Raw genomic sequence first — 23,280 nt, forward strand, 5'->3', positions numbered from 1 at the left:
CATAGCCTGAGGTGAGGCTATGATTGAGCATGGTACTTAGGTGGGGTGCCAGTTCGTTCTGTAGTTCATGTAGAACACAGCCTGGGATGTCGTCAGGTCCCATGGATGCTGTGTTCTTGGCTTTGGATAGAGTGTTTTTTACCTGTGCGGCTGTGATTACAGGAACTATGCTTTCTTCTGGTATAGAGATGGGCCCTTTAGGGGATGACAGGGGGGTAAAGTTAGCACTGAACCTATCTGCCAGGATGTTGGCAATATCAGTTGGTTCTGTATATTTAGTGCCATTGTGCTGTAACTCAGAGCAGATCTGAGTGTTGCCATTGAGAGTCTTGACATAGCTATAGAATGCTGCGATGATACTTGGTGGAAGCTGAGAACATTACTTGAGAGGTGTGGTCACTTAAAGATGGGAGGTTGACCTGGCTGAGCTGCTGAAGAGATGTGGCGATATGCTGTTTGTCCACATTGTATGTCCATTATGGACATATGAACATAACCACCTTGCCACAAAGGAGGAGGAATGGGGTACGGCATAAGTTAAAAAACAAATGCAGAGACATACTAAGCTCCCCTGATCCTTAGGATCCATGTCTGGTCCCAACAATACCAGAAAATAAAAAGATAGCTGGCAGAACTGGAGTGGACATGGGACACTGGGATGCAGCCCAGTAACAGTGATGGAAAGAGGACCAAAAAGAAGTTTATTTATTTTTATTTGACAACCGGGTAGTGCCTGGCTGGGCAAGAAGCACGTTTTCAGCAGAGGCCCAGGGAGAAAAGCTCCCAAGAGAAGTTTCAACAGTTAAACAGCATACATAAAGTAGGTTACAAGATGTTAAAACATATGAACATAGTACAAAGACTAGCTAGCAAGACAAAATACAAGCAATGTTGAAAAAATAGTAAGAGAGTTCAAATGTTTAAGTCATCATTACAATTTAAAATAACAAAAGACAGAAATATAGACAAAGCTGCAATACAGTATAAAGGCAAACATCGAAACAGCATTGACAACTTACACAACTGTTATCTTTCCAATACATGAACTGTGAAGTTTCTCTTCTGGACTACATGAAAAGAGACATGGAAGAGCTCTTCTGGACTACATGAAAAGAGACATGGAAGAGCTCTCGGATCATGTGGCCCAGGGAGGTATGACCCTAGCCCTGAGTAGCATCCTGCCTTTGCCCAGAATGATACCACAATACAAGGACAAAATGACTGACTTCAACAATTGGCTAAGCTTCTGGTGTCATTCAAAGGGGATCTAGTATCTGTCTGCCTGGAATGACATGATCGACAGACCACGATGCTTTGCCAAAAATGGTCTGCACCCATCGCCCCTGGGATTCAGGTTACGGGCTAAGGCTCTTACCACCCCTATAGTGCCTTTTTTAGGCAAAGTTCAAAGGACAAAACCACCACTGTAACAGGTACAAAGCATGCAAAATCTGAAGGTAATGTTGCTCAATGCTAGAAGTCTAAACCTCAAAATGCACTCTCTCGAGGCACTCCTAAAAATGGAGAACATCGATATCTGTGCAGTAACTGAGACCTGGTTCAAGGCACCAGACAGCACCCCTGCAATACCAGGCTACAACTCTTACCATACTTTTCAGCCACCAAACCAGGATTGAAACACTAAAGGTGGAGTGTCCATATTCACCAAGGATATTCACACCACCAAGTTAGTTGCCCAACACAATGCGTCTGAAATTCACCAGGTGCAACTAACACTAGGTAAGACTGCAATCCAAATTGTAGCTTGCTGTAGTTCCCCCACTATGCCCCAAGATTCTCACTACACCTTTCTAAACATACTGGAAAATATTAATATACAACCAAACACCCTAATACTGGGTGATTTCAACTACCCTGCCATTAACTTGGAACACTACTCGTGTACCAACACCTTTGCTCAACGGTTCTTGGCATTCATAAATTCCAATGCCCTGGATCAACTAATCCATAGTCCCACCAGGGGCTCCAATATCCTAGATCTGGTCATTACCAACATGGGAAATCGATGCTCCACACCTATGGTCACCCCCTCATTTGTCAGGTCAGACCATAAGCTAATCACCCTTAACATCCACATCCCACCCCCACCCCCCAGTAAGGAAACCTCCATAAAAAACTTCTCCAAAGCCAACTTCATGCTACTCAAGTCAGAAGTTACAAACTTCATGACACCCATGCAGACAGGAACTGAAAGTTCAACTGCTGAGTCCTACACTAAGGAACTGTATGAGCACATCCACATGCATGAATCGTGCCATCCCAAATAGAACCAAGATGCTCTCCTCCAAAAAAAGGAAGCCAATCTGGTGGTCCCCTGCCATAAACAAACTTGACAACAAAAAGAAGAAACTGTTGCAGAAAAGAGGAAAATCCCAGGATGCAAAAATATTATACATAATGTTAAAAAATACTGTTATACAAGTAGCATAACGTGAGAAAAGAAAAACAGAAAAGGCAATTAAAACCAGCAATATCTGCATATGAACAATCTGTTAGTTATAAAAAATAACAGACCGAGATTACAAGTCCATATTTGTTGAGGGATATCATTTGTACCAAGCATGTTTACTGAAGGCATATACTATGAGAGAAAGAGAGAAAGTGTATAGGTAACAGGTTTTGGGATTATGTGACACATGGACAGAGCCAATAACTTAAAAGGTGGGCCTTCAGAGAGTTTTTGAATTGTGTGGTATTGGATGCAGAAGTGACGGATGGAGGTAGATTATTCCAGGCTTTTGCCATACAATGTGAAAATAGAGCTTTGCCTGCTGTGTAGTTAGCTGATGAGATAGAGAGAAGTGACTTGTTGACAGAGCGGAGTGGACAATTTGGTGTGTAGACAGTCAGCAACTGGCAAAGAGCAAGAGTTTTGTTGGGTTATTGTAAGCTATGACAAGTTGATGATAGATTAGTAGCTGTGGGAGCTCAAGCCAGTGAAGTTGTTTAAGAGGTGTACACTGATGGGTTTGAAATAGGGAATTAGTAGCAAACCTGATGATTTTGTTGTAACAAGAGTCAAGTTTGTCTAGGTCAGATTTTCTAATATAAGTGAGAATTGGGACTGCATACATTAGTGTGGAAAGAAGGTGAGTTTGAGCTAGGGTGATCTGAGCCTGATCTGATAGACAGTGTTTATGTCTATAGAGGAAACCCATTTTTTTGTGTACCTTTTTATAGTTTGAGAGATATGGATGTCAAAATGGAGGTTATCTATTTCAACACCAAGGAGCTTGGTGTGTGTGTGGGGGGGTGAAATGACAGTACCATTATTGGATGTGATAGAGAAGGAAAATGGAGAGGTTTTTGTTTTGTTTGGAGTGAAAGTAGTAGTTTTGTTTTATTAGGATTTAGGATGAGTTGAATATTAGTGATCCACCTTTCTACAGAGGCAAAGGATTCTTGAGCCAGGTGGTGTAGGATGGTAGGAGATGGGGCTAAGCAGATTAGGGTGGAATCATCTGCATACTGTATTAGAGAGGCCTGCAGGATGGAGGTATGTAGGTTATTGGTAAAGACAGAAAAGAGCAGTGGACCCAATATGGAACCCTGAGGTACACCAACAGTAGTTGGGAGTAAAGGGGATAGAGCTCCTTGCCACTGGACAGCTTGTTGTTGGTCTGATAGGTAATTATCAAACCAAGCAATAGTGTTAGGGGTAAAGGCTAACGAAGTTAGAGAATCTATTAGGATAGGGTGAGAAACCATATCAAATGCTTTTGAGAGTTCCAAGAATATGGCAGAAACAAATCTGTTGCTATTTCAATGTTGGTTATTAGCTGTCAGGATCTGGAATAAGTCATGCAGAAACATGAGTGCATGGCTGGTGTCTGTTTTCTTATGCTGGGGGGGGGGGGGGCATCGTTGACACAACCCTGCCAGAAAGATGGCTAGGTACTTTCATTTTGACAATACAGGACTCAAGAAGCAGTTGCCAACAATTAGTGCAGACAAACCATCAGAAAGCACTCATTTATGCTGGTTTTATAATAGCATGTGAAGCACATGCTTTCCAGCCAACAGGAAGAAATTTTAGGAGCATTTACGAAAAACAGTTCCTAGTAAATGATGGTCATGATTCCTAGTTCTCACTTCCTTCACCGTCCTAGGATGCCTGGGGATGAGAGGAACAAACTAGCCAATATGGAAATGGAGGCTTAATGCTGAAGGGGGACACAGGCCACAATGAATGATCATAAAAATCTATGTGGCATCATTCTATCTTCCACTGTTAAAAAGATTATTTGCTTTTTAAGAAGTAACATCACCATGAGTAAAACCAAGGAATCACTGTACAGCTTTAATATGTAGACAAAGTGAAAACAGGACCTGATACTTTCCTAACTGACTGCAGTTCCTGGTATTAAAGGCATATCATCAGACTTAACATCCCAGATGGAAGAAGAAACTTCCAAGCTGTTCTTAAGAACTGGCTTTTTTAAGGCACTACAGTTATGACTAAAGAAACCGCTGCAGGGCTAGCCACCCAGTGATGTAAACTTTGGCTCCAAATGATCGTCACTGTTTAGTGAAACCCCAACCGCAAGTGCAAAAATGGGAAAAAGGGGTTGTGGATGGATGGAGCTAAGACTCAAGAAAGTAGCTTCTGAGGTACCCTGAGACTTTGCTACAGCAGAACTGTTTACCTAAGGAGATGCTTCTAAAAAATTATGCAATGCAATTATTTCAGAATGAAACTGTCAAGCAGAAAAGAAAATGTATGTGGACTTACTGATATAAATATAAAAACATATTACAACATGAAATTATAGCCACATAAGTACAAATAAAGCTATTATACAGCAATGAACTGATATTTCAAGGCTTGTTAGTGCCAGTCCTGGCACAGCAAGACTGATTAAATCAAAATGCAGACTTACTATATGTAAATCTGAGTATTCCCTTTTCTCCAAAGTATTGTGATCTCAGAGCTGGTAAAATATACATATAATATAAAAGTTTGGAGGCAAGGGTAGGGAGATTGCCCCCACATTGAGTGGGTGCAGGGAGAATTGCTCAAGAGCAAAGTGATGAACATTTTCTACTCTACTATATTTCCATACATTTTTTTTTGTATTTAATTTCAGGGCTCACACTTCTGCATTTTGGAATTACAACACGGAGCCCTATCAGACATTAAGTTGCAAAAATCTGCAACATGTACAAAGTACAATGAGACACTGACAGCATATCCTGGCTGCAGATCCCTTCTCCCTGTTCCAAATCTGCTCCAAGATGATCACTCCGTCATCACTTGCAAATATTTATATACAACTATATATATATATACATACATATATATGTATATATCTATATATCTAGCTATAGATACATACATATATATATATATATATATATATATATATATATCTATATATCTAGCTATAGATATACATATATATATATATATATAAATATATATATATATATATATATATATATATATATATATAAATGCACGCGCGCACACACACACACACACACACATATATATATATATATATATATATATATACATATACACACACACACACACACACACACACACACACACACACACACACACACACACACACACACACACACACACACACAGACATATATGTATTACTATCAAAAAGTTAAAAAGTTGAAAGTCAAAAAAATCTATTCACTTCATCGAACATACATTCCGAATCTGGCAATCTCATTTTTATGGAATGTCGAAAATCATCTCCTCGACTTCCACATTCAAAAAAAATTTGGAATGTCAGGAGGTGAGACACCCTCAGGAAGTTGTGCTGAAGCTGCCATATGAATTATATGTCAGCAGTACAAGTTTTTACAGTTCTGCAGTGGAGCAAGCCCCCTGCACCCCCCACACCCCCTGCTAATTATATACTCTAAGATCACACCACAGTGAGGAAAAGGGTAAATTTCCCAATCCCTATTGTGGTGCGATCTGTTATCAGAACTTCAAATGTGCATTAGCAAATGTATACTACCATTCACTAATGATCACTCGAACATTTTCAGAATGTCATTACACAAACTGGAAAAGATGCATTTGACCATCCCAGTTCTGCGCAAGTGCCGTTCCATATTTTGATAGCAAACCTATATATATATATATATATATATATATATATATATATATATATATATATACACACACACATATATATATATATATATATATATATATATATATATATATATATATATATACACATATATATATATATATATATATATATATATATACACATAGATATACACACACACACACACACACACACACACCCTCCAACAAAAGGCATGTGGTCTTCCCATTTCTAAGGTTGCTGTCATTCAGCTTGACAGTCTGGTTAGCTGACCTGCTGAGCATTTTCTGAGATTAAGCAAAATCCTCTATACCTACATTATTTAAGATTTACTAACTTATTCTGTTGTAATCTCCAAAGTAAAGTGTTGAAGGGAACAAGCTCTTGGATGACTGCTAACATTCAAATGAGAACAGAAAAAATATGCAAAAAAATACATAAATGAAACGATATGCTAGTGTACTATCACATCAAAGGTTATCATAATCACAGCAATTATTCAAACAAAATACAGTCATATATGCTATGAGTGCTAAGACCTAATGCACATTTTCGGTACAAAACTGTGCTATAAACTCACAGAACTTTGGCTCTCCAACTTAAGTAATGTTTCCACTTAAAACTTTAATTCTACCAGTCTAAAGGCGATGACTGTTAAGCACTGAATGAAATCAGAATGTCTGTACAAGTCAAAAGTTCTAGTTATTAACACAAATGGTATATATCAAATTCAGAATCCATATGAGGATAAGCATGCCACATGCTCGAAAGGCAGGGTCATATAGAAGAGAGCTGCTGACTAATATCACCTCACTCACTCATTTGACTAAAGATACAGAAGCAATCAGCTATAGGCAGTACTACTGCAACAACATTTTAAAATAATAATTGCATGTTGAGTAAGATATTACTACACTATTTTTATTTACTTACACTTTGTTGACTGGGTTAGTCTCACTAGGCCAGATCATTTCAGTGAGGGAGACCCGAGACTGTTTTCATACTGAGAAAAATGTTGCCAAGTTACTGGGGAACTCTTTTTGATAAATACCCCACAAAAAAAAAAAAAAAAAACAGGAATACATTTTTTATACTTCATGTTAGGGTTCTGCTGCTTACTGAGCTTCTAGAAAACTGAACAAGAACATTTCAGGTGCAATTAATAAATAATCACAACTTGCATTTTGGAAGCTTTTCACATACTTAAGCTTGAAGCTCACTGTCGATCCTCCAGCTCACCTAAACGGAACCTAAACTGAGCAAAACTGGACATTGCATTTCACAGTGAATTTTTATTACATAATGGTAAATTCTATTTGCCTGCAAGTCTTTGCCAAATTTTTTTAAATTCTGGAAAAATATTTATAATTGAAAAAAGGCAAATTAAACTGCTACAGCTTTTCTTTGATGTAAACCATAGGTATGCATATTATAGCAACATGTCTTACAGATGCAAGAAATAGAAGTTATGTACTTACCATAACGTTCCATGTGGAGTGTTCATCTCGCCTTTGTTCTTACACATGGGTTCGGAGCCGATCCTCGGCTCCGTGCCAGCCTCTTGCAAGCTCTGCATCGAGAAGAAGCTCGAGACAATCTAATACCCACAATCCCCCTCTGCCTTTACCTCAGATCTAGTTTGCAAGCAAACCAATCTACATAACAGTACATTCATGCCATACATCTATATATACATAACAGACACATATAAGTATATGTGTATACCAACTATGTACAGAGAATAAAGACAGTAGTAAAATGCTTCTGGCCAGGCATCAAAGAACGTTCCTCCTAAGGGTGGGAGGGTGGGACTGTAAGAACAAAGCGAGATGAACACTCCACATGGAACGTTATGGTAAGTACATAACTTCTATATGTGATAGTGTTCAATCTCGCTTTGTTCTTACACATGGGTAGCGCCCTAGCTCCTAAATCCTGAGGAACTCACGGGAGGACGTTCTTGAGCACAGTGGAACCAAAGGTTGCTCTGTCCCTAGAAACCTTATCTACTTTATAATGAGAAATAAATGTATGTGGCTTAGACCAGGTAGCAGCCGCACAAATAGCATCCAGAGGTAGGCGAGCTGCATGAGCCAAAGACGTAGATATTGATCTTGTGAAATGTCCCTTGGGTTTGTTTAGAAGGGGTTGATTTGCAGAATCGTATACATAGATTATACAATCAGATAACCACTTTGAAAGAGTTCTTTGGTAACTGCAAGTCCTTTCCTGCTATCAGCAAAGGCCACAAAGAGTTGATCTGTTTTCCTGTGATCTTTTGTTCTATCCAAATAAAACCTTAGGTGTCTGTGAACATCCAATTTGTGCAACATATACTCCATTTTGTTGGAGTGGTTTTTGAAGAAAGTGGGTAATTCAATGGACTGATTAATGTTGTTAATAGAACACACTTTAGGGAGGAAGGATGAATTGGTACGAAGAGAAACTCTGTCAGAGTGAAAGATTAGATAAGGGTGCTTGATGGAGAGAGCCTGAAGTTCAGACACTCGTCTAGCAGAAGTAATGGCTACCAGAAAGAGAGTTTTCCAGGACAAAAATTTTAATGGGCAAGAAGAGGCAGGTTCAAAGGGGGGCAACATTAATTTAGATAGTAACAAGTTTAGACTCCAAGGTGACGTAGGAGATCTGACCGGAGGTCTAATATGAAAAACTCCTTTTAAAAAGGCTTTACAAAGTCTGTGAATAGGAGCTCCACACTCTTCCACATGGAAATTCGAAATGGCAGCCAATTGAACTCTTAGAGTAGCAGGAGAAGCACCCTGATGAAATAAGTCTGTCAAGAACTCTAAAATCTTATTCAAAGGAGCTGTAAAGGGATCAACGTGGTGTGTATTCGCCCAGAATACAAACCGTTTCCATTTGCTAGTATATGTTTTAGTAGTGGAAGCCTTATGCGAAGCCACTAATATATTCTGAACTGCTGGTGACAAGAGATCAGACCTGGCTAAGTTGGAATTGGAGCAGCCAAGCTGCTAGATGGAGTGACAGGAGCGCGGGATGGGGAACCCCTGACGAGTGAGTCAACAGATCCGGCTCTGGGTCCAGAATCCAGGGTCCCCGAATGCAGTGAGTTTTCAGGGAGGGAAACCAAATTTGACGAGGCCAGAATGGAGCAATGAGAATTATCGTCCTGTGAAGGTTCCTGGCTTTCTGGAGAAATTTCGGTATCAGAGGAAATGGAGGAAATGCGTACAGGAGTCCCGGGGCCAATCGTAAACCAGTGCATCCCTGGGGACTTCCCTGGAGGGGTAATAGGGCAAAGTAGCTCCTGCATTTGGCGTTCATTGGAGACGCAAACAGGTCGCAGGAAGGCTGGCCCCATGTGCGAAAAATCCTTTTCGCCACTGACTGTTTCAGAGACCACTCGTGTGGTAGCAGAATTGCTCTGCTCAGCTTGTCGGCTATGACGTTGGATGACCCGGGATGTGCGTTGCTATTAGAAAGCGACCCGTGGACTCTGCCCACTGCCAAATTCTCATGGCCTCTCTGCATAGTTGATAGGACCTGGTTCCCCTTGTTTGTTTATGTACCAGACTACCGACATGTTGTCCGTCTGAACTGCAATAGTCCCTAGAGGAAGAAGGGGAGCAAAGTGTTGCAACGCTAGAAACACTGCCCTCAACTCTAGTACATTGATGTGCAGATTGTACTCCAAATTGGTCCATTTGCCTTGGACTGTCTGTCCCTGAAAGATGCCCCCCCACCCTATCAGGGAAGCGTCCGTGGTCACCGTAACTGTAGGCGTGGGTAGCACAAACGGCCTCGCCTGGGGAAGGGTGCAGCCTTGGCGCCAACAGTTTAGGTGCGTTTTGCAAGTCTTTGTTATGAGAATCTCGTGTTAGAGGTAGCTGTTGAAATGACCATTGAGCAAACAGTAGCCATTGTAGAACTCTCATGTGCAGCCTTCCCAGGGGAATTGCAATAAGGGAGGCTGACATGAGGCCCAACACCTTCAGAACTAGTTTTGCAGGAGATTTCCTTGACAAGAGCAGAAGACGTATGTGAGTCTGCAGCGATACTATCCTTTCTGTGGGAAGCCTCAGAATTAATTGCCGTGTGTTTAACTCTGCTCCTATGAACAAGATATTTTGTGATGGCTGAAGTAAGGATTTTCCGAAATTTACGGAGATACCTAGGTGAATACACAGTTGAAGAACATAGTCTCTGGCCTGCAGTAGTTGACGCCGGGTGGTGGCTGAAAGGAGCCAGTCGTCCAGATACGGAAACACCTGGAATCCCTGACGTCTCAAGTGAGACGCTACCACTGCCATGCATTTGGTGAAGACCCTGGGGGCTGAGGTCAGACCAAAGGGCAGGGCTCGAAATTGAAAGTGACTGGCTCCCAGCCGGAAGCGCAAATGATCTCTGGATGCCCTGGCCATTTTGATGTGGTAGTATGCATCCTCTAGATCTATTGAGCACATCCACTCGTCCTTCTGTAGAAATGGAAGGATCGACTGAAGCGTGACCATTGAACTTTTCTTTCTTGACGAAAGTATTGAGGTAACTCAGGTCTAGAATGGGCCTCCAGTCCCCTGTTTTCTTTGGAACTAAAAGAACCTTGAGTAAGTCCCGAATCCTTGCTGGTCCGCTGGGACTGGCTGGATGACTCTTTGTCTAACAACTTTGAAATTTCTAAAGCTGCTGGCTCTCGCAGATGGGGCGGTACATCTGGGAGTCTTTTCTTTGGAATGGGATAAGATAGAAAGGGTATGGTGTAACCTCTGGTAACTACGCTTTTACCCAATTGTCTGTAGTTATATCTTGCCAGGCCTGAGGGTAAAGGCTAAGCGACCCCGACTGCCTCCAGAGCAGGACAGTCGGGCCTCCTCTCAGGAGTGCTGGAAAGGTTTACCAGGGAGTGTATCCCTGTCACCTTGATGTTGCGGACCCCTCTGCTGCCAGGGCGGCGTCTTCCACCTCTGCCCCTCCTCTGCCTCTAGAGGGGCATCACCCTGTGTGCCCGGGAAAGACCCTTGATTTTGTTTCGAAACCACATTTTCCCACCGCGTTGCCCTTTGGGGTACGGTCTGGTTGGGGTGGAAAACGGACTCCGACAGCAGACAGAGTCTTTCCCTCTTGTTCACACCGGTAAGGGTCTCCTTTACCTTGGGGCCAAAAGAGTGGCACCGTCAAATGGGGCGTTGTAAAGGAAGACTTGAAGGCTTCCGCAAAGGAGCATAGGCGCATCCAGGATTGTCTACGAAGAGCAATCGCTGAAGCTGCTGCCCTACTCGAACCTTCGCCGCGAGGAAATCAGCCTCATGGACGAGTTAACAATCGATGTTAGGGTATTAAGTTGCGCTGTCACTTTCTCTGAGACAGCTGCATCTGTAGAACCCTGGAGGGTATCTCCCAACTCTTTGACTAGATCCCTCTGCAGACGTGTAAAATGGGTCAAATAGTTCAGGGACCGCATGGAAAAAGCCGCTGAACTAAAAATGCGCTTCCCATATCTATCCATCGTTCTAGAATCTTTATTAGGCGGATGGACAGACGAAGAAGACTCCGACATCTCCTTTTCGTGGCTGCAGCCACCACCATAGCGTCTACTGGAACTCCTTTAGTAAGGTAGGACTTATCTTGAGGTGCTGTGATGTACTTGTTCGGTTTCCTAGGAACAGGTTCCACTGTGTCAGGAGCCTCCCACGCCCTTCGAGCAATAAGTTCCATTAGTTCGTCGAAGGGCGGAGTGACCCAGGAGGAGGAAGGGCGAGCACCAAATGCCTTCAGCAGAACTGACTCATCCTCAGAAGGGGGAAGGGACTGCCAGTCACCTCTCTGCTTCAGGATCTCCAAAATGTCTGAAAAAGAGACATCTTCTGAAGGTGACTTAGGGGACCCTTCTGACTCATCTAAGTCAGTATCAGATGTTATGGATTCTTGTGGAGAATCCAAGTGTCTCCTCTTACACAGTCTCTTCCTAGGGACTTCCTCGGGGAGCATCCGAAGAAGCCTCAGAGGAAGAGGTGGCACCCTCCAGGGGTGGCTGAGACACTGGTGCCCGACGCTTGGATGTGGCCGTGGGTGCAGATGAAGACAAAGGCCCTTTATGGGGAGGAGAAACTGCTTCCACTGATGTGGTTGTCTGGGTAGACAACACCTTCCTCATCAGGTCGAACGCCCCGGTCCCGCATCGAAGAATCTCCGGCTCGAAGAAATGGGAAGAATCCCGACACGGGCACGAAGGCATTGACCCGAGGACGGAGCCGAATCGATCCGTGCGAGACCCGAGGGGAGAGTCGGAACCGACACGCCAGTTCGACTCGGCCCCGGAACCAAGAACAGACCGTCGGCTCCGAGACTCCGGTACCGGTCCGACGGAGTCGAGGTGAGGAACAGACCGAGAAAGGACGGTTCTGGACCCGAGGGCTCCACAATCAGCAGATCAGCCTCTTCCGGCTCCAAGACTGAATCGGTCTCGGAGGAGGAATGGATGGAGATACAGGAAGGCCTTCAAGTTTCGACACCAGCTGGATGGAAACGAAATAAGTTTAGAGAGGGCGAATGCTCCAGCAGCTTCTGCACCACACGATCCACATCGACATCCGAAAGTTTAGAGGAGGAACGGGTCGAAGGAACCAAGACGGAGCCGACCTCAATATGGCGAAGGAGGGAGCTCCATCACGGTTCCAAGACTCGAGGCTCAGGAACCGACACCAGTTGAACACTCGGCCCGAAGTCTGTGGAACCGGTGATCTAACCTTTGAAGAAGAGCTCGGAGCCGATGACTTGGGCTCCGATGTCTTCGATTCCTTAGAGGACTTGATGCCTGGTCAGAAGCATCCAAAGCCTCTTGGAAAGCTGGTTTCAACAGACCCCTGTCCATTAGTTTCCTGCGCTATCTGTCATGACCCTCCCACTGAAAGAGTGACAAATGGAGCAATCCTCTTGTAAGTGGAGAGGGCCAAGGCAGTAGACACAGGAACTATGGTTGTCAGTGACCGACATTTTTTGGCCACACTGACAACGCTTGAAACCAGACTTTGCCTTCTCAGACATTGTAGGTAAAAAACAAGTCTAGAAACAAAAACACAGTCAAATCCGGGTAAAATAGTCACAATCAGGTAAATGTCACAATCAGGTAAATGTCAAATCCGTTAGTCACAATCAGGTAAATTTGACTCAATATAGCAGTATATGGTAAGGGTGTAGGCCCGGTACAAAAATACCGATAAAAGGGTTAACGGTACCAAAGAACTACGGAACCAGAACACAATCACACCAGGTAATACTAACAATATTAAGTTAAATAAAATTCTCAGTAAAATACAACAAAAAGTTATATCTTAGCTTAGAAAACCCTCGAGCTAGCTCCCAACGATGCGAATGCAGCAGCGGCAAACTAGATCTGAGGTAAAGGCAGAGGGGGATTGTGGGTATTAGATTGTCTCGAGCTTCTTCTCGATGCAGAGCTTGCAAGAGGCCGGCACGGAGCCGAGGATCGGCTCCGAACCCATGTGTAAGAACAAACGGCGAGATTGAACACTATCACATTCTTAATTACCTTCATATACTCAGAGAGCACTTTTTACACAATCCAGACATTAGTTGTACAAAGAATTAGGTAAACACAATTTTCAATATGTAACATCAAAGCTACTTATCAAATTAAGCCACCGCTGTGGTGTAAAATTATGAACCTGAGTCACCTGGGCCATAGTCAAAGGTTTAAAAAACAACTCGGGCATCTGAAGCATTCTCAAAAGAGGATAGGCATCCGCAACCTGTGTGTGTGTGTGTGTGGGGGGGGGGGGGGGTGACAGCATCTCATGGTTAATCTCTATCAGAGGTCAGGGCTGTGCAGGGGAACACTGTCCTCAGGAAGGCACAGCATGGGCTAAGTCACAGTAGGAGTGGAATAATATGCCAGAACATCCATTGCACATGGGAACTTAGGATGCAACAAAAAAAAATCCTAGTTAGCATACATGATGCTTCCCCAAGATGCATCAGTCTCCTCACTATTGCAGAACATGGTCTGGAGAAAGTCCAGGGGAAGCTAGTCAAGTTCAGTAGATCTAGTGAGCAATGAAAGATTCTGGGAAACAGCTGATGATCAGGTGCGTGGGAGTGGGCAAAAATATTTGAAAAGTAATTAAGTAAGTGCAAAGATACTTACCAAATTCACATCTCGTTTCAGTTCAGGATATGCATCTCCCTGTCAAAGAAGAACAGGAAATGTTATCCTATAAAAGAGGAAAAGTTAATAACAGCCATGAAACTGCAGCAAATACGACAAGGTCAAGGTCATTAGTCAACCCAAGTCTAGTACTTCGATACAAAAGACATGCTTGTACATAAATGAGAAATGCTAGTATGGCACACAATCAGCAAGCAATATTTTGCTCAAGTTCAAGAAATGAAAAGTCTCCAATTGGGTAAACACACATGAAAATATTTTCTTCTAATTATTTTTGCCACCATGCCTATCAACCAACTGAGATTTCCCCCAACTGGACATGGCCCGTTTATTCTCTTACTGGGAGATTTTACCCAGTACCAGGGCAAGAGCTGAATGGTGGGAGCCATAATTCAGGCCAACATGAAGGTGCTTTGTGCCCTTATCAGGATCCTGGTTATGAGGAGTTTATTTTGCACTAGCATAATACCATGCCTATATGAATGGATATTTATTTGATCCATGTCACCACAGGGGCCCACAATGCCTTCTGCATATGACTGCAGTCCCCAGCATACCCACTTTGAAGGCTACCACCCAGCTGGGGGTTAACAAGCCACTCACCCACAGTTCACATACTTGGGATTTTGTGATGTATGTGGGGGGCTCTGCTCTGCTACGAACCCCGCTAAGATAAGCATGTCCATCCTCCCCTGCAAGTTTTACCAGTCACCCAAGTCAATTCCAGTCATCTGGGCAACGGTCAGGGTTTATCCCTTGACACCGCAGATACTGACTCTTAAACTTGGAATTTTTTTCCCCAGAAAATATTAATTTTAACATATTTACAATATATACACAGAAAGAGAGAAATTCAATATCACATACTGTTATGTAATTTTAGGAATACATTGAATCATCAAGGTAATCTTATACAATTAACACATTAAGAATCTTGGTATTTCAACAGCAACTTTTTGAGGCTATTCCAACCACTAAAAGGTTTAGTACAGCATGGTTTATAGATCTTATTCTAATCACTTATTTATCGGTTTTACATAAGTATTGCTGCTAAATTTTAAAATTATTTAAATGTAGGAACTGAGTTCAATTTCCATTTTTTTGTAATAATTTTTCTAGCTACTGCCTGGAGACTCCAGAACAATTTTTGTTGCTTGGCTTTTACAGATAGAAGTGGAGCATTCATTAGTATCACTGATCTAGCTAAAAACAATTATCAGACCACAACCCCTTAAAAAACATACTTATCTCTTCCCAATGCACATTTAATTTTTTACAATCCATAAATGTGTGTCCAGTCAGCTTTTACATCTTCGCTGCATCTCCAACAGACTAAATAAGTCATTTTTACTAAATTTAGAGATTCTATAGGGAGATATAGTAACTTCTATTGTAAAAAAACAGTCTATGTACAGTGGATATAAGAAGTGTACACACCCCTGTTAAAATGCCAGGTTTTTATGACATAAAAAAAATGAGACCACGATAAATCATTTCAAAACTTTTCCCACCTTTAATGTAACATATAACCTGTACAATGCAATTGAAAAACAAATCTGTTAGGGGAAAAATATAAAAAATAAAAAACGTACAATAAGCTGGTTGCATAAGTGTCCACACCCTTAAACTACTACTTTGTTGAAGCACCTTTTGATTTAATTACAGCATTTGTCGCATTCGATTCTCAGCTAGAGCGTCTTCCGTGTGGAGGCATGCGTGAATGGGCGTGCCTTCGTTGAAGGTTGTGTGTCAGGGCTGGTAACTCGACACGTAAAAATCCACTACCAAACATTAGCAGACCGGAGTTCCGCTGTGGCGACCCCTAACCGGGATAAGCCGAAAGACACAACATTCAGTCTTCTTGGGTACACACCTGCCATTAATTAAAGAGACTCTGACTAACTCCAAATAAAGTTCAGCTGTCCTAGTAGGATTTTCCTGACATTTACTCAGTTTGCCTGCTACAGCAAAAAAAGAAGTTAAGTCTTACCACAACGTTCCATCTGTGTTGTAGATCTTTATTCATTCATTAATGTTAGGACTTCGGTTCAGTCCTCTGAACAGACATGGCCGTTACCAAGCTTGCGCCAGCGAAAAACTCTCAGCTAAGACCCACCCACAATGCCCCTCTCATAGTCTCTTCAGATCGAGTTTGTCCACCATTATAGTATAGAAGTAATAATAGTGATAGTAGGAGGCTCTGTCTGAGCAGATACCTTAACTAAAATAAAATCCTAAAGTCCACCAGGAGTCCAGGCAGGAGGACGGATGGCGGGAAGTAATGAATGAATAAAGATCTACAACACCGATGGAACGTTATGGTAAGACATAACTTCTTTATCTGATGATGTAAATCTTTATTCATTCCTTAATGTGATGACCGAGTCCCCATCTACTTGAGTCATGGGTGGCCCTAAGGAAGGACATTCCTGAGCACCACAGAACCAAAAGATGCTCATCCCCTGGAGGCCAAATCCAATTTGTAATGAGTGATAAAGATATGAGGTCTTGCCCCAAGTGGCTGCTGCACAGATATCATCCATAGAGGCTCTGGAATGAAAGGCCAATGAAGTAGCCATCAATCTAGTAGAGTGAGCCTTTATTCTGGAAGGTAAGGACACTTTGTTCTGATGGTAGATGAAAGTAATGGCATTTCTGGACCAAGAGGATAAAGTCATTTTGGAGACAGGCTTACCCAATCTGGGTCCTGCAAAGGCCACAAACAATTGATCCGTTTTCCTGAAAGATTTAGTTTTGTCCAAGTAGAAACGAAGTTGCCTATGAACATGGAGGGTATGCAGAAGGTATTCCCCTCTATTTGAATCGTGAGGAAAGAAAACCGGCAGGTCAATAGATTGATTAACGTAAAAAACAGAAATGACCTTGGGCAAAAAGGAGGAGTCAGTACGTAGGGACACTCTTTCCCTATGAAAAATCAAATAAGGTCTCTTGACACTCAAGGCCTGCAACTCAGATACTCTTCTCACTGAGGTAAGGGCTACTAGAAGCAGAGTTTTCCAAGACAAAAATTTTTATATCACAGGAGTCAGAAGGCTCGAAGGAAGAACTTGTTAACGACTGAAGCAACAAAGTCAAGTCTCATGGCTCTATAGGAGGCTTGACCGGAGGTTTAATATGTAATACTCCTTTCATGAAGGTCTTACACAGTCGATGTGACATAACAGATGAATTATCAATTCCATTGTGAAAATTTGCAGTAGCTGCTAAATGCACTGTAATTGCCAATGCTGAAGCTCCTGCATGCAAAAGGGTAGTCAGGTATTGTAGGATCTTCTAAATAGGCATGGAAAAGGGATCTATGTCGTGTTCTTTGGCCCATCTAGACAACCTAGTCCACTTACTAGAATACATTTTTCTGTTGGAAGGTTTGTGCGAAGCCAGAAGAATCTTGCAAACAGGGGATGAAATATCCAGTAGCCTGGTAATCAACGGAAGTGGAGAAACCAAGCTGTAAGCTTGAGGCTGTGGAGATTGGGGTGAATCAGTCCCGGAGGATGAGACAGCAGACCTTGGGACTGATCCAGGATCCACGGGCTGTGAATCAGATGAAGCCATAGGAAAGGGAACCAGATTTAACGAGGCCAATGAGGATCACTTTGCTTCTCAACCTTTGAGTTTCTGGAGGAATTTCAGGATGAGGGGAAATGAGGGAAAGGCATACAGCAGACCTGGAGGCCAATCATGCGTCAGAGCATCCCTCGGTGACTACCCCTGAGGGGGGATGAGGGCAAAATAGCTTGTGCATTTGCTGTTTAGGGGAGAAGCAAACAGGTCACAGCAAAGCCTGCCCCAATGGCGGAAGATCTGATCTGCTATTATAGGATTGAGGGACCACTCATGAGGCATCAGAATGTTCCTGCTCAGATTATCCACAATAAGACAAACTCCCGGGAATGTGCGTTGCTATGAGAAAGCGGTTGGAAGCCATCGCCCAATGCCAAATTCTCATGGCTTCCTGACACAGGGGGGTAAGACCTGGTTCCGCCTTGTTTGCTGATATACCAGATGACTGACACGTTGTCTGATTGAATTGCAATGGTCCCGGAAGGAAGAGATGTGTGGAACACTTGAAACGCTAAGAGAACTGCCCTCAGTTCCAGGACATTTATGTGCAAATTGGCTTCCATGGAGGACCAGGTGCCTTGGACTGTCTTTCCCTGGAAATGCCCCCCTACACTAACAGGGAAGCATCCGTGGTCACTATGGCCCTGGGCTGGGGGAGACAGAATGGTCGACACCAAAGATTTGTTTCTGGCTTCATCCACCAAAGCATTTGTTTCTTGCAAAGATCTGTAAGGCATATCATGTGGTCGAGTGGGTGAGTTAAGATCAACCATTGCGATGAGAGGAGCCACTGCAATAGTCTCATGTGCAACCTCGCCAGTAGTACCAAGGTAATGGTTGCTGCCATAGAGCCCAATAGTTGTAGTACAAGGCGTGCTGGTACAAATGTCTGCGGGAGGAGGATTTGAATCTGGTTTCTTATTTTTGAAAGCCTATGAGGAGGGAGGGAAGCTTGACAAGATGTTGTGTCAAAGATCGCTCCAATGAATTCCAATGTTCTTGATGGAGACATGTGCGATTTGTCCATGTTGATCAGGATACCTAGGCGAAGAGCAAGGCCTTGAGTGTAAGAGACTGAGAATAAGAAGATTCCTGGACGTGGCGGTAAGGAGCCAATCGTCTAGATATGGAAACACCAGGAATCCTTGTAGTCTGAGATGAGCTACTATGACTGCCAAGAATTTGGTGAACACTCTGGGGGCTGTCGAAAGACCAAAGGGCAGTACCCTGAACGCGTAATGACTGGATCCCAGCCGGAAGTGGAGAAAACTCCGTGAGCATTTGTCCATCTTTATGTGGTAATATGCATCCTGGAGGTCTATAGAGCACATCCAGTTGTCCTTCCCCAGAAAGGGGAATATGGACTGTACCGTGACCATCCAGAATTTTTGAGGTTTGATGAATTAATTTAGTAAACTGAGATCCAGGATTGGTCTCCAGTACCATTTTTTGGCACTAAAAATAACCTTGAGTAAAAGCCGGATCCTCTCTGGTCTGGCGGGGCCAGTTGGATGACTCTCTTAGCAGCTTTTTGATTTCTAAGGCAGCAACTTCTCTCTGACCGGGTGGAACATCAGTGATTCATTTCACAGGTCTGGGGGGTGAGGTCGAAAAGGATATGACAGCCTCTGGATATTATCCTCTGCACCCACGCATCCACTGGTATGAGTTGCCAGGCCTGTAGGTGCAGGGATAATCAATGCCCGACTGCTTCCAGAGGCAAGCAATCTGTTCAGGAGTGCTGGAAGGGTCTACCAGAGAAGGAATCTATAGCGCCGTGGTTACACGGACCCCCTCTGCCCCGAAAGGGGAGTCTTCCAAATGAGTTGTCCCCTCTATCCCAGGGGGACTGCTCGTCACGAGTGTCACGAAAAGATCCTTGGGACTTCTTGAACCACAATTTTCCTCCCCTCTGATTCCTGGAGTAGGACCCCTGGAGGATGGAAAAACGTATGCCCACAGTAGACAAGGTCTTTCTGTCCTTCTCTCGATGTGAAAGTGCACCTCTTACTTTGGGACCAAAAAAGGAAGACTCATCAACAGGCGCATTGACAAAGGAAGATTTAAAGGGGTCTGCGAGGTCACACAAACTCATCCAAGCATGTCATCTCATAATGATGCCCGATGCGGCTGCTCAAGCTGGCCCCTCAGTAGTGTGAGAAATCAAGCGCATCGAGGAGTTTGAGACTGATTCCAGGTAGCTAGCTAAGAGGCAACAGTATCACGCACCTCCTCAGGCAGTACCTCCGCCAAAGATGCAGACATTTCAGAAATTATGTCTCTCTGGAGGCGAGTAAAGTGTGCCAGGTAATTCAGCGACCAGATGGCAAAGGTCGCTGAAACATAGGTCCACTTCCCCAGTGTGTCCATAGCCAGAGACTCCCTGTTCAGGGGATGAACAGTGGAACTATCTTCCATCAGTTCCTTCTTGGTGGCCGCCACCATGACCATGGAATCGACTCCCAGTTGTTTGGACCAACTGGGTTGGTCTTCGGGGTGGACAAAATTTTATCTGGCCTCCAGGGGATGGGTTCTATTTTGTCCGGGGCCTTCCAGGCATATTGCACAATAAGTCGAATGAGCTCATCTGCAGGTGGGGTCAACCCAGGATGTAGATGGCTGAGCAAGAAAAGCCTGCAAGAACAAAGATTCCTCCGAAGGGTTGGAGGGCTTCCAGTCTCCCCTCTCCTTGAGGATCTCAAGAAGGTCTCCAAATGAGACGTCTTCCAGGGGAAACTGTGGGGACCCTTCTCCCTCATCGCAATCAGTGTCTTCAGTGATGGATTCTGCAGAGAATCACGATGCTTCCTCTTGAAAAGTTTCTTCAGGGGTGGCTCCCCAGTGGGATCTTCTGAGGAGGATTCTGGAGAGAGGGTTCCCTTGGATAAGGCAAGCCTTGTAGCTTCCGTGCTTGAGGTTCCAGAGTAGTAGGGTGAGACAGCTGCAAGCTAGACAGGGGTTCTGGTTCCGATGCCAGTGGTGTCAACTGCGAGCCTGTTGAAGATAAGAAAGCAGGCCCAACCAAGGAGGGATGGTAGCCCGAAACCAAAAAGGACAGCTTCCGAACTGGGATCACACCCCACCCAGGGGAGCCTGCCTCCAGGTGAGGAGCTCTGAGAGGACCGGCAGCTGCCAGGAGAGCCATAGACAGTGCCACAGAAAATAATTGGAACCGAACTAGGTGTCACGGTGCCGATAGCCCAATCACTGCTCCAAGAGTACCCAAGTTCCAAAGGAACTGTGGCACCAAGAGTAATCTGTGCCAACAGGGAAGCCTCTGCTGTTGGCGCCCAGATGCTCCAAGGGGGAGGGAAGACCTGGTCTGGGTGGTTAATCCTCTAGCTGCCAGAAGCTGGTACACAACCCTCACTACATCCTGTTCCAAAATACTCCTGGTGGACCTGAAAGATGCTGCCGATGGGGAGTCTGGTCTCTCAAGAAAGGGACTAAATTGCTGTCCCAAAAAGGGATCATAAGAATGAGAGTATCTAGCTCTTGGAAGGTGCTCGATCTTCGGAACCGAAGGTGTCATTACCAGACGAGCAGTGTAAGCCATCGACACTGTGGCCGGGGAAGGTGTCAATGCAGGCACAGTAGTCGGGGCCTTTGTCACAAACAAGGTTGGCACCATAGGAGATGGTGCCGAGGTCGGTACAGTGGAAGGAGTCTGAGTCAAAATCAAAGACAGCACCAAGGGAGAAGACAAGGACACTACTGCCAAAGTTGTCTGTGCCAGCAGCGTGGGAGAAGCCTGGTGTTGACTCAGTTCCGATGGGGATGTTGGAACTGAAAGACTCCAATTCTGCTCATGTCTTTTAAAGTCTTTATGCTTAGGAGCTGGTGAGATCTCCGCCACAGATACAGCCTCCATACCCTTAAGGATAAGTTTGCTCTTGTGTTCAGCCAACGTATGGGTTGCTGAAGCTAGAACAAATGTCATAAGAAACATTAAGGTGGTCAACACCCAAACAGTAAACATACTGGGCGTGACCATCAGAATTGGGCAACTTATGCCCACACATCACATTGTTTGAAACTAAGCTTGGTTTTATCCACCATAATAGAGAGTATACCACACTAACCACACAACAAAACTAAATAACTAACAACAAGACAACAGAAACCACTTTTTTTTTTTTTTTCAGATAAGTGGAAAGAGTACCAACAATGGTACTAAGAAATACCAAAGGTAAGAGAGGACCTACTAAGGCAGGGAGATAGTACCAATGATGGTATGAAGAACTACCAAAGGTAGTGGGTAGGGCTTAGTCAGGAAAGAATAAAGTAGAGATAGAAAAGGATGACAAGAAAAAAACTGTCTTACAACATACTAGAATCGAGAAAAAAACACAAAAAGCTAACACTTAGCTGAGAAAAGGCTTGGCACGTCTGATGAGGAAAACGGCAAATGAGATCTGAAGAGACTATGAGAGGGGCATTGTGGTAAGGTCTTAGCTGAGAGTTTTTGGCTGGCACGAGCTTGGTAATGGCCGTGTCGGTTCCAAGAACAGAATCAAAGTCCTAACAGTAAGTAATGAATAAAGGTTTACAACATCAGATGCCATGGTTCGCAGAGAGCTTACAAAGCATCAAAGGGATCTCATTCTTGAAAGGTATCAGTTAGGAGATGGGTACAAAAAAATTTCCACAGCATTGGATATACCATGGAACATAGTGAAGAGAGTCATCAAAAAGTGGAGAAAATATGATACAACAGTTACGTTGCAAAGAACTGGACGACCCTCCAAAATTGATGAGAAGACAAAATAAAATCTGATCAGAGAGGCTGCCAAGAGACCTACATTGTGCACTACATGTAACAACAATCTCCCGCATTCTCCATATGTCTGGCCTATAGGGTAGGGTTGCAAGATGGAATCTTTTTCTTATACAGAAAAACAACCAGGCCCAGCAAAATTTACAAAACAACACATCAAGTCTCCCAAAAGCATTTGAGAAAATGTGTTATGGTCTGATGAGACCAAGGTTGAACTTTTTGGCCACAATTCCAAAAGGTACATTTGGCACAAAAGCAACACTTTGCATCACCAAAAGAACACCATCACCGGGGTGAAGCATGGGAGTGGCAGTATCATGCTTTGGGGTTGCTTTTCTTCAGCTGGAGCCGATGCTTTAGTCAAAGTGGAGGGAATTATGAATAGTTACGAATACCAGTCACTTTTGGCCCAAACCCTTCAGGCGTGTGCTAGAAAGCTGAAGATGAAGAGGAATTTCACCTTTCAGCATGACAATGACCCCAAGCATTCATCCAAATCAACAAAAGAATGGCTTCATCAGAAGAAAATTAAAGTTTTGGAATGGCCCAGCTAGAGCCCAGACCTAAATCCAATAGAAAATCTGTGGGGGTGACCTGAAAAGGGCTAAGCCCAAGAGATGCCCTCGCAATCTGACAGATTTGGAGTGCTT

At 43.7% G+C, this 23,280-nt stretch overlaps 1 protein-coding gene across 2 annotated transcripts in view; it reads right to left on the bottom strand.

Moving 5' to 3' along the window:
• Positions 1–23,280, bottom strand: part of AARS2 (alanyl-tRNA synthetase 2, mitochondrial) — a 1,016,815-nt gene that overhangs the window by 672,867 nt on the left and 320,668 nt on the right. For both annotated transcript variants that reach the window (XM_044060935.1, XM_044060942.1), the window contains one exon: positions 14,248–14,286. In XM_044060935.1, coding sequence (XP_043916870.1) covers positions 14,248–14,286 — 39 coding nt within the window. The remainder of the gene's footprint in view (positions 1–14,247; positions 14,287–23,280) is intronic.

The sequence above is a fragment of the Protopterus annectens genome, chromosome 1.part0 (genome assembly GCF_019279795.1).
Source record: "Protopterus annectens isolate FY-2018-M chromosome 1.part0, PAN1.0, whole genome shotgun sequence".
NCBI lineage: Eukaryota > Metazoa > Chordata > Ceratodontiformes > Protopteridae > Protopterus > Protopterus annectens.